The 14,537-nt window shown below is 39.8% G+C and overlaps 1 protein-coding gene across 3 annotated transcripts in view; it reads left to right on the forward strand.

Moving 5' to 3' along the window:
• CHCHD3 (coiled-coil-helix-coiled-coil-helix domain containing 3) overlaps positions 1–14,537 on the forward strand; it is a 223,496-nt gene that overhangs the window by 136,718 nt on the left and 72,241 nt on the right. For all 3 annotated transcript variants that reach the window (XM_090041549.1, XM_090041548.1, XM_090041547.1), the window contains exon 5: positions 10,054–10,137. In XM_090041549.1, coding sequence (XP_089897675.1) covers positions 10,054–10,137 — 84 coding nt within the window. The remainder of the gene's footprint in view (positions 1–10,053; positions 10,138–14,537) is intronic.

Raw genomic sequence — 14,537 nt, forward strand, 5'->3', positions numbered from 1 at the left:
CACCTTCAGTCTGTTTTAGTTCAAAGCGGACTGCTGCCATTTTCTGCATGCTGATATGCATTTGCTGCTTATACAACTGCATGCGTTGCAGCACAGTGCGCTTGTCAAAGCACCCGGTGCTGCTGCGCATACATGTGTAAAAACGCACCATGTTGTAGAACATGCTGAGAGCGTCTCTGCAGAGTAACGGACTCCACGTGGAAAATGGAGTAAGCTGCTTCCCATTTCATAGTCCTGCGGGTATACTTGGAGCACCTCTGCCTGGTATGCTGCCTTGCATTGTATAGACCAGTGATTCTCAACCGTGGTGATGTGAGATCCTATTGAGGGTGCTGTGGAGTGTCACTCAGTGTTAACGCTGTTAGGTGTGCAAACGTGGTTTGTAAGATGAATTCAGAGAGTTCAAATAGGAATCCACAGTGTTAAAAACTCTGACCTGTTGTGGTCTTTCTGAGTCTTTTTTGCTCTGTGATTTTTATGTAATAAAAAACAAGTGAAAAAATAAGAGCTGGCATTTTCCAAGGGGTACCTTGAGTCTAAAGGGGGTGAAGACCACTAGTATAGACACAAAGCACAATGGAATTAATTCAAAGTAATTTGTGTGGTGTAATTTACACCCTGGTTTAAACATGGATTTTCCTGTGTGGAGAAAGTTTTCATTACAATCCTTCTCCCGTATGATCTCATCATGAAAGACCAATATTTTTTAAAGCATTTTACATTTTTTCACTTGCACGTCATACCCAGGCATTGCCCTGAGGTCTCCATGCTTCCAGAACTGCAGAAGACCAACATACCAGCAGCTGCTGTCTTTTACCCATCATTATATTAACTTTCTCTTTGGACACTGGCCTCCCTAAAGGCCAGTAGATACCTCTGTGACCTTTCCTTTTTATTCATTGTCAAAAAAAGCCCTCATTTCTGTAGTTAGCATTTCATTGAGCGACATTCTTCTCATCTTGTCAAGTGGATCTGACAAACAGTTCTTACTACCATTTTAAACACTGGATCTGATGTCTCATCAGACTCTCAACTTTGGAAACCATTTAGCCAAGTCTGTCCTTTATTTGTCCTCTTATCCATTCCTCTATCTTCAAAAAAAAAATAGGAACCATGTGGAAGTTGCTTGGAAAGCATGTGAGAAAGTCTTTAAGCTCTCCAAGTTGATGACGATGCTTTGTCGAGGTCATTGAAAGAATGAACTCATTATTTTGAAGCAGTCTGTTCTTTGCCAACAGAAAAATACTTAGACCTCAATAGCATTCTCCCATAAACTCAGTGGGTGTCAGTGAATTCAGAGATGAGTTCCTTAACCTAAGGGTCTGTGGTAAGTTTGGGGTTGCAGAGTATATCCAGAATTAATTTTGAAATCTTCCTTTCAGTATATCCTATGAAGTTAAATTAAATTATCATGGTATATTGACTAAAACTCTGTATAGCAGAAGAACAGCAATAAGCAGCTCAACCCTGCACAATGGTCTGAAAATTATGAACTTATTCACCCCTCTTTTCTTGTGCTTCTCCCGGACTGTTCACCTGGCTGCCAGCCCCCAACCCTGAAGATGGCTGCATTTTTGGTGGTGGCATGGGAAGGGCTCGGCAAAAGCATCTTGACAAAAAAGTATCTCCCTAAGTATAAAAACAGTTGCTGGTTTTCAGCTGAAGCACGTGGTCTTCAAAATCTCATGTGTCGTGGAGGAGTGGCGTTCTTTCTGAAGATATCTCTCTTCCTCGACTATGAGCATTCACATCAAAACTATGTGAATCCAGTTGCCATGTTGGCATGTGAAATCTAGCTGGGCATTTAAATTTAGTCTGAGTACTAGTGATGCCTGTGACTGTCACGGAATAAGTGGAAGTTTAGGCCGCCTTTCAAAGGTGACCTTCCAAAGCTGTTTTCCAAGTAGCACCTAAGCAAATGCTTTGTTTATTAGAGCTACTTTGTAAAGAAGCAATGAACCTAGTATAATTTCTCATTTACAACTAAAGTGCAACATTCAGCTAATTGAATACATGGCTACTGTTAATTATTTTGTTATGGCTAATTGATATTCACTGAGATCATGTTCTGCAACCCCATAAATATAATATTACCTTGCAAGTTTATATTTCAGCAGTGAATTCTCTCTCAACGGCATGTTTATGTGGTCTGCTATATAAATGTTGCTGTGACTTCTATTATTTTCCTCTTAATTTTTGCTTGCTTTGCACTATTCTACAAATATAATCTCATTGTCCATGTGGTAGATGCTTTCAGCTGAATCATTTAGGGCCTGGCAGATTCCCTAGTTCCTTTCACTGTGCAGGAAACCAGACGTTGTGTTTATATGAAGAGTGCTCGTTTCCAGAGAGGTTTTGTATGCTTCAATGGACTAAGAGTATCAGAATAGCTACTAATGGCACAAGGTAGTCACAGTGTCAGTAGCATAGTACAAATTTTACATCTGTAGTTCTTGCTGGTTCTCAGCTTGGGGAAAAACATTAAAAACAATTTTTTGGATAATAACCTGAGTCCATGAAGGACACCCTGGATTTGGTAACATGCAGTTTTCGATCCCTAATATTGTATTTACTCAAATATAAGACGAGGTTTTTCCCCCAGTCTTACATTCTCATATGAAGCAAAGAGGGGAGCAGGGGACTGCTGTAGCTCTGACTCTGGCCCTGAACCTGGGTCTAGGCAAGTGTCAGTCCCACAGCAGCCTCCTGCCTCCCTTTTGCCCCCCACCCCCATTCCTTTCTATCCCCCTTATCCCCCTTACTGGAGGCCCCACCACTGACCCCACTTACAGCTCAGCTCTGACTTGGAACAGTGTCCTTCCCAGGCATGGAGCACCTTTCCCTGCCCAGCCAATCAGCAGCACTGACATTGCTGCATGGTCATGCATGGGGTGAATTTCCACGTGCTGTATGCCTGGATGAAGCAGCCCGAGGAGCATCTGGCAGTAAGGGGGAGGAGGCAGGGAAAGAGGCATAAACTTCAGGGAGCACAGGGAAGAAGAGGCAGAAACTAGGGGGTGGGTGACAGGAAGGATACAGGAGGGAGAAGTGGATGGGACAGAGGGCAAGGGGGCAGGCGCTGCTTTCCCTGCTGTAGCAGTGGGGAGTGAGATTCAAGACAACCCTCCAATACTTAGATTCTGTACTTGGGAAATTAGAACAAATGTATAAATTTTGTATATACAGAGCTTAATTGTTGGGGGGTTGTCTTATACCCTGGGTCATATTGTATTCGAGGAAATACAGTGTGTTGTCAGGTATCAACCAAAAGGCAGCATTTCTTCTCAGTAGCAGTGTGTGTGGTTTCTCTGGAATCATAGACTTGGTTATTGGTTTTCTATGGGTGCATCACCAAGTTAAAATACTTCTGGGTAAAAAAACAGACATAATTCCTCCAGAATGACCAGCAGATATTACACATGCTAAGAGTACTGGGCTGCAAGTGTTGAGATTTGAGTACAAAGGGCAAAACGATTGTAGCTTTAATTGTTAATAATAATAATTAGTAATTATTAGAGTCTAAAATTAATATATGAGCATGTATGGATGCGTAACAAAAACACGCCTTCTATATCCAGATTAGTAGGCTCCATGCCTGCCTAGAAGAAGAAGAATTTTAGTTCTACAACCAGCTGCATTCAGAGTTGCTGCATAGATGCAAACATTTGACACTAGTTTCACCTATTCCATAGATTCTTTGACCTGTTACATCCTTACTTCCTTTTGCCCTTGGCCCATATAGTTGGAGAGTATTGCCTCTACAAGCCATACCCTCAGTATCCTAATTGATCAAGCATGCAGATACTCCATTATAAAATATGACACACTGAAGTTCTCCTCCATAACAGGAATTCTTTATAGCTGAAGCATATTATTCTTCTGCCTCAAAATTAGCACTTGTGGAGTTTGTTTGTTATTTTAATTATGTTTTCTTCCTGGTTAGCTCCATGTCAACGAGCATTTTTGCTCTTTGCATTTCTTGTTACAGAATACTATGGGTTCTGTGTTGAATAGAAGTTCTCACTCACAAAATAATTTTCTTTCTGTTCAGGTTTCATTTTGTCTACGGTGCTGTGTTTTTTGTGAAGAACATTTCCAGGTAGTTGATACTGTCTTGGAGAACCGCATCATACATTTTCTAGCAGGAAACATATTTTAAGCCATCTTTAGAAAAACGGTCATTTTTTTGTGGCCATCTTTGATTATAGGCTTTCACTCGTCATCTCCATCCAGTTTTAGCTTCTCTGCAGTATTTAAGGCTTGTTCACTTGAGACTTTCATGAGTATTTGTAACTCTTCTTACTGTATCTCTTGTGTATAATGCACATGGAAATTTCCAGCCACGGGTTTTTGAGGAAAAGAATGTGTTGTATGGAAGAAAATATGGTAATCGCTTGATATGAATAAGATATTTGCTTTTGCATTATAGATAAGTAACCATGTTACATCATTGCAGGGTTGTTGTACAGGTTAGGAACACATGGTTCCTGATCTGAGCATGCTTTATGGACAAGACTGAACCATGTTAAATATTATTGTGTTTTAATTTATGTTGCCTTTTACCATGGCCCGCTTTTCTTGTGAAACAGGTAGGGTTTCAGTCTGCTGCTTAAAGTTTTGAAAGCCTTCTGTAGATTTCTTGTTCTGTCAATGGCAGACAGTGTTCTTTGAGTAATTGTGTTACCTTTAATTAGACCAACTAAATAGTTGGAAAAATTGTTCTTTGCAAGCTTTCAGGCACAAACACCCTTCTTCAGGCACAGGGAGAGTCTGCTGGTGTTTTGTGTTCTGTGCAGGTCTGTGAAAATGCAAATGCATAGCAGTGAGGATCAGAGGCCATCGGAGACAATAGGTGTGAGACAGGTGGATTGGGGCAGGGAAAGGTGGAAATGCAGACCTGCTGATTGAATGTAGCTGGTAAAACATTAAGAGGTTACCTGTGGTTATTTGATGGCAGGCAGTTTATAATGTGCCATAAATCCAGTGTCTATGTTGAGTCCATGATTTTTTGTATCCAGTAGATTTATGAAGTGAAGTTCATAGGCTCATCTGTGAAAGGTGTTTTGTAAATTCCCTTTGAGGATTAAAACTGAAAGATTGGAGAGAGAATGGTTGTCTTGTGAGAAGTGTGCACCCGTAGGTAATTGGGTATTCTTGTTTTTGATAGATTTTTGGTGTGTTCATTTTGGTATGCAGTCATTTTGTTTCTCCTACATATTTTTCATCAGAGCATTTGGTGCACTGGATGAGATATATTACATTTATGGAGGTGCATTTGTAAGATCCAGGAATGGTGATGGTTCTGTTGTGGGGTGTAGATATATTGGCAGGTTTTACATTTCTTGTCCTGGCATGGTCTGGATCCATTCACTGTGCTTTGGACCATAGGATGTTTGCTTTTGGTGATGAGACTGGCAAGGTTCGGTACTTGTTTAAAGGCTAGGATGGGTGGTTCTAGGAAGATCTCTTCAAGAATTGCATCTTCTTCTAGTATGGGTTACAATTGTTAGAGGATTTTCTGTATAGGTTCCAGGGAAGGATGGTACGTCATAATTAATGGTGTGCAATTCATGGGGATTTTCTTTTTGTACTGCAGCAGTTCTTCACGTAGTATCTGGGTGGCTCTTTCAAAAGTGCATTCTATGTCTCTGGAGAAGTGTCCTTGTTGGGTGAAAGCCTTTTTTGAGATTTGCAAGGTGACAATTGCGGGTGTTCTCAGTGCAAAGTTGGTGGTATCAGAGCACTTGGCTGTATGTTACAGCTTTCTTGGTGTGTTTAGGGTGATTGTTGGTTCTGTGCAGATAAGTACATTGGTCCGTTGGTTTCTTGTGTGTGGTGGTTTGTATTTTACCATTCTGGATCGTGATCATTGTGTGTAAAGGAAATGTTGGTGCTGGAGTATTCAAGAGAGAGTCTGGTGGAGGGGTGATGATTATTGAATTTGTAATGGAAATCCATCAGAGATTGCAGGTTTTTCAGTCCAAATGATGAAGATGTCATTTATATATATTAATAGCATGGGTTTTAGGGTGCAGTTCTTGAGGAATTCTTCTTCCAGGTGGCCCATATAAAGGTTGGCATATTGGGTATTGGGGAGCCATTTTGGTGCCCAGAGCTGTGCCCATGGTCTGGAGGAAGTGCTGGTTATTGAAGGTGAAGTTGTGTGTGAGGATGAAGTGTATAAGTTCAGTAATGTCTTGAGATCTGTACTCTGAGTTGTCATCTTACCCTTGTAGATATACGTAAGGTAGGCTTGGATGCTGTCCTGGTGTGGGATGTTGGTATATAAGCTGTTAATATCCATGGTGTGTAAGTTGGTAACATCCTTTGTTCTATCAGTTGTGTTTCCTTTCTAAAGCAGCCTGTTAGTTAATGTGCTACTATTGTTTTCTTTCAGTGGGGTAGAGGGAATTGATTTTTAATTGATTCGTTGAGCTAGGAGAGGAGAATGAGTTTGCAATTAGGTACCTGGTAGTCTCCCCAGTCATTTTTATGCAAAGTTGACCTTTTGTGTCCTACTCTGTCTCAAAGTTCCTTGAGTTGTGAATCTTTGGAAATGTGGAAGGTGAATTATATTATGACACTTTGGCACATTTTTTACACTCTATTGACTTTTCAAAGTCAGTTTCATTGCCCGGCTTTGTGTCACCAGCAGGAAGAAGTGATGTAGTATTGGTTGCTGACAACTAAAACTTATTAAATTACTGTGAGCCTTTGGAATTGTCATAATGGAATATCTATTACATTTTCTTTGTTACTCAGCTTTTTGACTGTACTTGAACAAAGTAGTTTGCACATATTTCATGGATCTTTGTGGGTATTTTAACACATGGAATGAAGATGCACAGGGGGAACTAAGATGCATTAAGCATCTGAAAGGTGAAAGGATTTTTGTATTAAACTGGTAAAATTCAAAGGTTTTAGTGTCTGTTGTGCTGATACTAAAATTACTTAATTGCTCCCTTACTGAAAGGTTCTTGTTCAGTGTTCCTCCCACACATTAGATTATTGAAATGTAAATGTATATGGGTGATTATTGATAGGTATCTGACAAAAAATGGCAAATATTTCATTTTGGATGATTCTTGGAGCATGTTGGGACTCTCTTACATCTATGAGTAGGAAGTATATTTTAAATTAAGTGAACATAGTAGTTTTTTGTGGTACGCCAGATTCCTTTTTACCATAAGTGTAATAACATGCATTTCCAGTTGAAGTGATTCTTAGACTACACAAGCAGCTGTTCAAAATTTACCAGTTCAGCTATAAATCGAATAACTTACTTTTTATTAGGATGGTTGTGGTTAGAGTAGAGGAGGGAGAAAATCTTCTCAGCCTGTGTGAGGAGACTTTGGTGAAGCTGCATAAACATTTCCCCATTGTTTCAATATGTTCTAGGTTCCCAAATACTATTTAATATGCTTTATATCCTCCCTTCAAATAATACATTTATTAATTGACTTGTTTTTAACTCTACATGCTTCAGGAGGTAGAAAAAAAGGTATGTACTGAAGTAAGGAGCAAAAAAAGTTGATAATTATTAAGAATGAAATAGTAAAAGCAACAAATATCATTATGTCCCTTTATACATCCATGTTGAATATTGAATCTTGAATATTGTGCCCAGTTTTGGTCCTTACACCTCAAAAAGGTAGAAAAGAACTAGAGAAGGGCACCAAGGATGATTAGCGGTATGGAGGGACTTCTATACGAGGAGAGACTAAAAGAGCTAGGCTTATTCAGTTTGGAAAAGGGATGCTAGAGGGGAGACAGAAGTGTCCCCAAATACTAAATGGTGAAGTGAAAGTAAATAAGGATTTATTGTTTGTTGTGTGTCACAATACCAAAATGAGGGTTATAAAATGAAACTAGGAAGTTGGTAAGTTTAAAACGGGCAAAAGGAAGCTCGTTTTCACACAGCGTGTAATTAAAGTGTGGAACTCATTGCCACAAGATGTTGTAGAAGCCGACAGTGTAACCAGATTCAAAAAGGGATTGGACACATTCTTGGAGGAAAGGGGCATCAGTAACTCTTGAGCACAGGAGTGAGGGGCACGGCCTGTGAATCAGAACTTTCTGAACATTAAATGTTGGCGGTGGCACGTGGGAGAGGAACAGGGGAAAAGCCCTGCTCAGATCCTGTTCCCCCTCCCTTTCATCCACATTCTGCCACTGTGACGTAGGATACTGGGCAAGACGGACTTATGGTCCGACCCAGTAAATGGCAGTCTTTACGAAACAAGGGAAGCAATGTGCACATTTTGCGTTGAAAGATGATTTGCGTTAAAATCTCATACGTGCTGGGTGCGTCTACACATGCAGCGGGCTGCGCAGTCATTTAGTACTTCCAAGTACACAGTAGCATCGGCATCGTGGTTCATGCCCAGTGACACTACGTAGGAATGAGCTACGGTGCGGTAACTCACTGTGATGGTGATGTAGCGTCTCATGTGAACACACCCGCTGAACGCGCAAAAAGCTTCCAGGTCTTGACAAGGAGAATTTAAGATCTAGATCTACAAAATTAGTACTCTAGAGAGGAGTGGCTTTTCTAAGTTCCCTCAGGCTGATCCAGCAATGTGACTTGGACACTATACCTCTAGGGATGATTTTCACATCTCTTTGTCCTCCCAGCTGGTACTGCTAACGAGGGTGCTCTTTGTGGTGGGTGTTGGGATGCTAGGGCTTTGCTGAAAGAGACTTGGTAGAGATCAGCGACTCATTTTAGGGAGGCCACTGAGCAGCCATCAGTGGAATGGCTCTTTGATTATCATCAGCCTGGGATGAATTTGCACGAGTATCTTAGAGGTGAAGTGCTCTGCATCATATTACCAATCCCTTGACAAACATTCCCCTCTGAAGGACTTCTTATATCTCATACATGATATTTATGTGCAGTCCACATGTGTAATTTATTTTCAGCTGTCCTTGGTGATTTCCATTAATGCTACATGCAATACTAAAAGCAAGAGCACTAAAAGACCTCTTTACTTGCCCATGCTAAAAGTCCAATCACTTTGAAAAGCACTGACATCTGGTTGTAGAAGGGCAGAAGTCCAGTGGTGGGGGAAAAAAAGGAAATGGCTCACGCAGCTAACAGTACCTACCACAGTGAAAGCTTTCCAAATTAGTTGATTATCACTCTAGCAATGCTGGTAGTTTCTTTAAGCAAGCAGTTGTGCACGTAAGTCCAATTTAAAAAAGCATGTATACACATGCTTAACTTTAAGCATCCGAATTATTATGTTGACTTTAATGAAAGCACCAAGGTGGGTGGATGTCTTGGTGGATTGGACCTTAAGGCACAGTACACTACTTCTTCTACTGTCCTTTTAACTACTAGTTAACTCAGGAAACTACCAGCATTGCTAGAGTGATAATCAACTAATTTGGAAAGTTTTCACTGTGATAGGTACTGTTAGCTGTGTGAGCCGTTTCCTTTTTTTCCCCCACCACTGGACTTCTGCCCTTCTACAACCAGATGTCAGTGCTTTTCAAAGTGATTGGACTTTTAGCATGGGCAAGTAAAGAGGTCTTTTAGTGCTCTTTGCTTTTAGTATTGCATGTAGCATAAATGGAAATCACCAAGGACAGTTTACTTAAAGAAATTTTTGGAATCACACACAGGTATTGGCCTTTGTGTGTCCACCACTGTTTTATTCCTGGGGTTTTAGTGAACAACAGTTCGGGCTAAGCATCATTTTAATTCAGAATTAATAGGAAGTTGTCTTAAATGCAATAGTGATCCTGAAGTTAATCTTTCAATGAAGGCTTAATTTCAGCATGGTATACTTGGGTTCGATGCTTGTGACATTTCCAGATACATTTGGACAGACTATGGCACAGCTGTTGAGCAAAAAAAAAAGGACAATAGATGAGCTTTTTATGCTTTCAATGCAGCAATCATCTTATTAATGTACTGTTTTGGCAAAAAACTAATAGGCTGCAGTCTTCAATCTCTGTATACTATACTAGTACAATTTATAGTAGACTTTTTGCTTTGCAAGTGCTGCATTTCTTGATCCAGTTTTATCTTTACATTTCTTTTTTTAGGCCAAGCAGCTGGAAGAGAAAGACAGAGAACTGAAGAAGCATGATGCCTACTACAAAGAGCAGCTGGCTCGACTGGAAGAGAGGGTGAGACTCTTTTTCTTGTTTAATGAGTTTTGCTGTTAATTTCTGCTACTGACTTCATGGTTTTTGGGTAAGCTTAAATATCAAAAGAGGTTTTCATAAGCTTGATAAAGTTAAAGCCTGAGAATAGTTTGTTTTTATTTCTCTTCCTGTTTGGGAAGAGGAAGTGAAGACCGAGACTGGAAAGATAGGACTTGACTTTGAGGATCACTTTTTGAGTCCTGAATGACTAATATTGTTGTGACTGATGAAATGTCAATTTAGCAATATTTATGCACACGCTGTTTCTCTTCACAAAAGGTTACTTTTCCAGCAATGAAGGGCATGTACGAGCCACTGCAACCGAACTGCACCGAACACGTTTTATTTAATTTGACATTACTTGACAATATCTAGATAACAAATAAAAGGACAATTACCATGTTTAATTTCTGTCTCCATCGCAGCGTCAAACACTTTTGGGGCAGAGTCTGCGACTCTCACACACCTACCATCAAGATGCTCGGGGAAAGAATAAATTTTACTTTCAGAGTTATTTGTCACATAGTTAGAAAGCACTAGTAAATTTTTGCTCTAACTAAGTTTTAGACCACACTGAGATTGGACGGTAGTGATTCAGATCACTCGAGCCCAATTTGAAATGTCAGAGATGCATTGTTTGTAACCAATAAAACATTTTATGGATATCATATTTTCTCACATAAATGTGCACATCCTCCTCTCCCCTAAATTAGTTGGGAAAAATTGGGTGCACATTATATGTGGGAGATACAGAGCCTCAGGGTTCAGGAAATTTGGTAGTGGGAGAGCAGTAGTAGTCTTAACTGCTGTGACTTCCAGACTGTGGTAGTTGGACCGTGGTCAGTTGACAGCCATGGTTTCAGTCTGACTTTTTTGTTTCTATATTTCGGATCTACTAAGGACTGCTTTGACAAGATGTTCACATCTGTTTTACCGCTCTGAGGTCTGTAGTTTACAATGAAGTGGATGTTCTGTAAGTCCTGAAAATGGGATGAGTCTTGTTTCCAAAATCTGGTCCTGAATTTCTGCAGAGTTCTGGGGTCTGTAGTACTAAGGTTGTGGTATAGTTAGAGGAGGGCAGGAGTCACTTGTCCTGGAATCAGAACTTCATCAAAGTTTTCCAATAGCTATACCCAGGATGTAGTTTTGCCGTATCAGTTTCATATTTCAGAGACTGCCTTGGTGCAAAGAAGCCAGGTTTGGAATATGGCTACTCCCTACGGTTTATACTCCAGCATAAAGCGGGGAAGTCAGGACAGATGCCTTGCAAACTATCCCTGGGTGAGATCTCTTTGGTCCTCTCACTTTCTATGCCCTGGGCTGGCTGGGGCAGTTGCACTTGAAATTTCATCACTGATCACGGCACTATGTGCCATGACACTCCCAAAATAGTTTCATCTTGGATCATTTATAATAAATAACAATATTGTTTTGGTGGTGTTTTTTGAGCGCAGTGGTAGAAATGCAATTTGGAATAACAGGAAATGGAAAGAGGCCTTTTCCACAGGAAACAGAGCTGGTAATGAAGGTTCAGCATCTTAAAGCGTGGAGGACTTACGGAGGCAGGGCTTAATGGGGGCAGGAGGAATAATACTAGCAGAGCACTGTAGTAGGTAGCTTATTGTTTCTGAACTCATGTTGACTTCAGCAGAAGTGTGTGCAAGAGGAAGGTGGCAAAATAATGCCAGTCTGAAGGAACGTGCCGTCATTATCCTCTGCGGTGAAGAATGCTGATGAAATTCGAAGATCATTGTTACATCAAATACGCACGTTTCAAAGATACTTCACTTACTAGTAAGCGGCATCTGTCTGTTGCATCACTAAGTGTCAGAGCTCATCTGTATGATTAATTGGCTTTTTGATTACTTAGCTTTTTCAATTAGAAGCTTCATATTTGTGTTCCTTTGTGCTGCTGAAAAAACAATGCAGACATTGATAATAAAGGGAGACGACAACAGAAACAGATTAGTGTCAGCACAGCGTGCTCCTTACAGAGAGAAATTATTATACATATTCACTGCCAGATGAAGTCTGTCACTTATAAAATATTTCAGTGACTGGAGTAAAGATGTGTCAACCTTTTCAGGGGATTAATACAGGACAAAGTAACTGTGCACCAGTGACAGCTGCGATACTAAAACATAAACAATTCTATTCTCGGGGGCAATAGCTGTTCATAAATTTGGTTTATGTGCTAAAAATCCTTTGATACTTTCCAAAAAACAGTGATTCCCTTAACAGCTGCCAGTGTTTCTAGGTCAAAAATAGCACATCAGCTGTGAGTTACTGCATACTCTTGCAGCTAAGCAGGATGGAATAGTTTAACAAAGGAGTTAAAAAATAACCTTTGCATACAGTATTTCTGGTTAGGCTGTAAACTTGTTGTTTAAGAGTTCCCACATTAGACTTTGCGAGAGAAATCCATTCATCAGTGCTAAAAGGGCACATTCTGCTCCTGGTATTCAGGAGATATACGAGTGCACATTTCTCACGTGCATTATGATGAGAATAGACCTGAAAGGTTTTAGTAGATATGTAGCTGCAGGATGGAGAGGCAGCTTTGGGGGTCATTTGCTTTTTCTTTTCTTTTCTTTTTTTTAATGACGATAGCAAGAGCATCCAGTGATAACTTTTTTAACTATAACACCTGGAACAGAAGCTATAATGCAGTTGTTTCTTATTGTCTGCTTATGGGCTGCTGGTACTTGAGAGAAACTGCATATGAATGGAAAATGAGATTGCCAAAATAAAGTCCAATCGAACAGTATCACAGGATACAACAATCCTGCATTCTAGAGCTAGGGGTAGCCTGGATTTTCATAAAGTATCCTGCCATTACAGGTAAGCTTAATGCTCTGGTGAAGTATTGGAGAGAGTAAGAATTGACAAAAGGTAACGAGAGCACAGAATTTCAGTTGGGTTTTACTTCTTGCAATCCATGAAGCTGTCAGACTCTCTCGGCCTCCATTTATAACACACACTGACGACTGTGTCCCCTTCTTGTATTTGTCATTGTCCTGTTCAGCCCCTTCATGTCAGTCATCCTGTCACTTTGTCATTGGTCTAACTTTAGATTGTAAACCCCTCTGGCTAGGGGCCTCATCTAACTGCCTTTGCATTTCCAATAGGCTTGTCACCATGTTATGTAGGTGCTATATAAACATTAATAATTGCATTCATTTGTCTTTTCAGCAGCTTATACTCCCACCATTCCTTGACCCAGTTGCTGTTATTTTAGAATATTTTTTAAATCCATGAGAAATGCTGTCAGCTATCTCTTTTCACCATTGTTGTCTTGCAGATCTATGCTGTTTTATTAAATATATAGGTATGTTTTTAATATTATAGACTATACTATGTACTATTTTTTATTTTTTATATATATATATATATATATGAGAGAGAGAGAGAAGAGCGTGTCTGTACTACACTATATATATACATGTATATATATAGTACTGTGTATAATCTATATCTTGTAAAACAACTTTGTCTTAATTTTAATGTTGTGTTTAAGACGTCCCAACTATTTTTCTTGTGGATCTTTGCTACCTTCATAGCATCTTTGCATTTTTTATTGTGAGAATCATGCCCCTAGTCATGGGAGTAGGAAGAAATTAATTTTTAGTAGACTAACATATGACAAAACTACAATCTATTGTGCTTTGTGAATGAGTGCAAAATGTATCGCAGCATTAGTCAGGATATTTCTCAATAAAAGCAATGAGTGTCCTGTGTTTCTGTGTGTCCTAGAAATGTCTTCACTGAATAATGTGTACATATATATTTTTTAAAGAGCTAGATACGAATTATAATTTGTATTTGTATTACGGTTGCACCTAGAGAGCCCAATGTTGTGCTTAAAGACTGCTACAGACTTAGAGGTAGGTAAAGTTCCAGCTTGGGCCTTGAACATGCCACAGTCTCTGCACAGACCCTCTGACTTTAATGGAGTTTATATGGGCATAGGAGTCTTCCTCCACAAAGCTTATTGCCAGATCAGTGCCTGAGAATATAGACATAAGTTCTGGAAAAATGATCCTCTTATCTGAATCCATTTTAGTTTTTTTCATGGCTTAAATTCTGAGGAAGAATTTTGCAAATCACAGGTTCGGCACTTAATTTGGGGATTCTACTTACCACGTAGGCTGTCAAGGAGTATTAACCTTAAGGTAAGATGAGCACACAGAGCACAAAGCTGTGAGCTGATGGCATGCACTATACCAGGTATTAAATAGTATTATCCATCCTGCTTGCTACAGTAAATAGGATTTCACTATTATGATGTGTCAGGATTTTCAGAGAAATCAAATTTACTAGACACTAAACTGCCATCCTCTCTGCTGAGCAGCTTTATTCTGGGATCTTGCGTTCATATTAAT

The sequence above is a fragment of the Crocodylus siamensis genome, chromosome 4 (assembly GCF_052110815.1).
Source record: "Crocodylus siamensis isolate JL-2025a chromosome 4, ASM5211081v1, whole genome shotgun sequence".
Classification (NCBI taxonomy): domain Eukaryota; kingdom Metazoa; phylum Chordata; order Crocodylia; family Crocodylidae; genus Crocodylus; species Crocodylus siamensis.